Raw genomic sequence first — 2,483 nt, forward strand, 5'->3', positions numbered from 1 at the left:
TATTTAGGTATAAAACAAGGATTTGAGCGGGAATTGGAATGACACACGACACGTGTAATTTTTAAATGGAGGTGCAAAATAATTAAAAATTTTAAAAAAATGACATATATTCAAATAATTATTCTTTTATTATGTAGGGTATATAAAAATCTTCTTTAAAACTTATCTATTACTTGCAGCTAATTTAGGAATAATAAAGAGATATTAGTAACAAACAAAAATGAGATCCTATTGTTGATATTATGTATTGTTCACAAAGTCCATGCACATGTTACAAACACCAGAAAATGCCTCTAAAACACGCCTAGCTGGTGTATGAAAACTTTGGATGTCTAACAAACTACGATATTGAGAAGGGAAACTCTACTATGGATTAATCTCCTGTAAAGGTGATCTAAACCAACCTTCAATCCTTCAAGACCCACACCAAGAATTTGCAATCTCCTTAATGTCATTTCCACATCAACATCTTTGGTCTCACCATTGCGCACATTCTTGTGGAGCAACGTGAGAGTCAACTCAATGGTTTCAACCTCGGTGAGGACGAATTGATCATGTTTGTGTGCGGATGTACGCTTGGACAACAACTTTGATATCAGTTGAACCCCGTTATCACGCTTCGGCTTGGTTGACACAATGATCAAAATGGATTTGAACAGGGATATAGTAAGTGCATTAGTTTCTTTAAGAACTTTAGAAACCAATGACACATGGTGATCAATATCTACGAAAAGAAATGAACATATTTTCTTTTCTAGATGTTTTAGTGTCCTGAGGCTCTTGGTTACAACCTTCTTTGCCATTTTCCGGAAGCATAGATACGCTGCAATTTTACTAGCAACTGTTGAATCGCTACCTTTCCTCCGTAAGGCCATTTGAAGGGCGTTCACGTTTTCCTTCATTAACAGGATTATGTCTATAAGGGTGCTACACGTGTCTAGAAACCCAATGGACCACTCTAAGGCAGCTTCGAGTAGGGTTTCATTTTGGTGGTGAGAAAGGGCTTGTTGGGTCTTTGGAGCCTGGACAAACTCATTCACGAAAACATGCAACTCTGCCAAACCAACTAAACTACTTTGAATGCTTTCAAACGAACCCACCAATTTTCCCGATGCTCTAAGCTCATTTATTTTCTTCTCGGTCTTAGTGCAAGATGGGTGGGTTAATCTAGAAGGCAAACTAATGGATCTGAAATGATTTATAGATGATGGGGCTCCCATGTTGATAATTTATTTGATCGAACTAAAGCAAAATTCAAGGATCGGGTGATGTTAAGCTTGCTAAAGAAAGAAGAAGAATATTTATAGGGACGGAAGAAGTAACGAGGATGGAGGAGACATAAGTTAAAGATTGGCATTTATATATTAAACTATTTAGAAGGATATATCATGAGCTGTGATGTTTTTGCGTTACCTCCCCAATCATCAACGGTACCTTTCACCTGCCTAAAATTCAAACCTTTATGTTGCAAAATTTTCTTATGTATATAGTTTTATATTACATCAAGTGGTGTTGGGTGTATGCGTAGGTATATATTCTATTTGAGGTATAATACGACATGATATAAAAGTAATAATAATCCAAACTAAAATACACATGTAATATATTTATGATATTTAAAACCATCAATGGCTGGCATATCAGCCTTATGCCTTTTTATAGAACACAAAATCAAGAAACTGGATTTTAAAGGTAACATGAATTTTATTAATGGTAACATGAATCCAGGAGGACCTCATGTACGGAGTTAAAGCAATCATTGAAAAGTTAAGTACGGTTCTCTGTATTTAACCAACTTCAAGATGGCATGTACTAACAAACAATTATTGTAAACTACTTCTGCAACTCCATTGTGTGTTCCTCATATGTAGAAGGCCCTACTAATCTTAATAAACGGTATAATATTCGCTAGATTACAAATTATTTTTAGAGATTTTGATATCCAGCTAGTTCTACTTTTCATAATATCGTTTGTTTAAAATTTTCATTTAAGATATGAAAAAAAATATGATAATCACTTATGTAAGACTTAACTTTTTTATATTTAAGCAAGCCGTGTGCTTTTCAATCTAAAGGTTCAATATGATTATAAAAACTCACATTTTCTGCAACAAGCTCCTCTCCCCGGTGTTCATCATCTAAAATCTGAGATTATGGGAGTTCGGTAGTGATTTTGGCTAAGAATTTTTCTGTTCCAAAGAGATGAGAAAACTCTACATCTGATCGGCGGAATTCAGCGATGTAGTCCTTCAAGAAGTAGGTAGCTGAGATGTAGGCTCCCATGCTTGAATCATTTGATTGACGATCTTGGAGGTGAGCAACAATGACAAGAATGACATTTGGATTTATCGAAGGAAAGTATGCATCAGTGATTGTGATGATAGATTGTTTGTTCCAAGAAATATTGTATTAGTATAGGAGGCAATCAACATCAAACATGCTTTAGACTTTTCTACCATAACAAACTATCTTGGTGATTCTTT

General features: G+C 35.0%; 1 protein-coding gene across 1 annotated transcript; it reads right to left on the reverse strand.

The window, feature by feature from the left end:
* Positions 1-332: 332 nt before the first annotated feature.
* Positions 333-1,220, reverse strand: LOC111901302 (uncharacterized). The gene has a single exon (XM_023897160.1). It carries the CDS (start codon positions 1,218-1,220, stop codon positions 333-335), a length of 888 nt encoding a protein of 295 aa, XP_023752928.1.
* Positions 1,221-2,483: the final 1,263 nt, after the last annotated feature.

This window comes from Lactuca sativa, chromosome 3 (genome assembly GCF_002870075.4).
Source record: "Lactuca sativa cultivar Salinas chromosome 3, Lsat_Salinas_v11, whole genome shotgun sequence".
Classification (NCBI taxonomy): domain Eukaryota; kingdom Viridiplantae; phylum Streptophyta; class Magnoliopsida; order Asterales; family Asteraceae; genus Lactuca; species Lactuca sativa.

What these genes read in the sequence shown, in the direction of transcription:
- LOC111901302 (XM_023897160.1), bottom strand. Translation starts at nt 1,220, where the DNA reads ATGGGAGCCCCATCATCTATAAATCATTTCAGATCCATTAGTTTGCCT.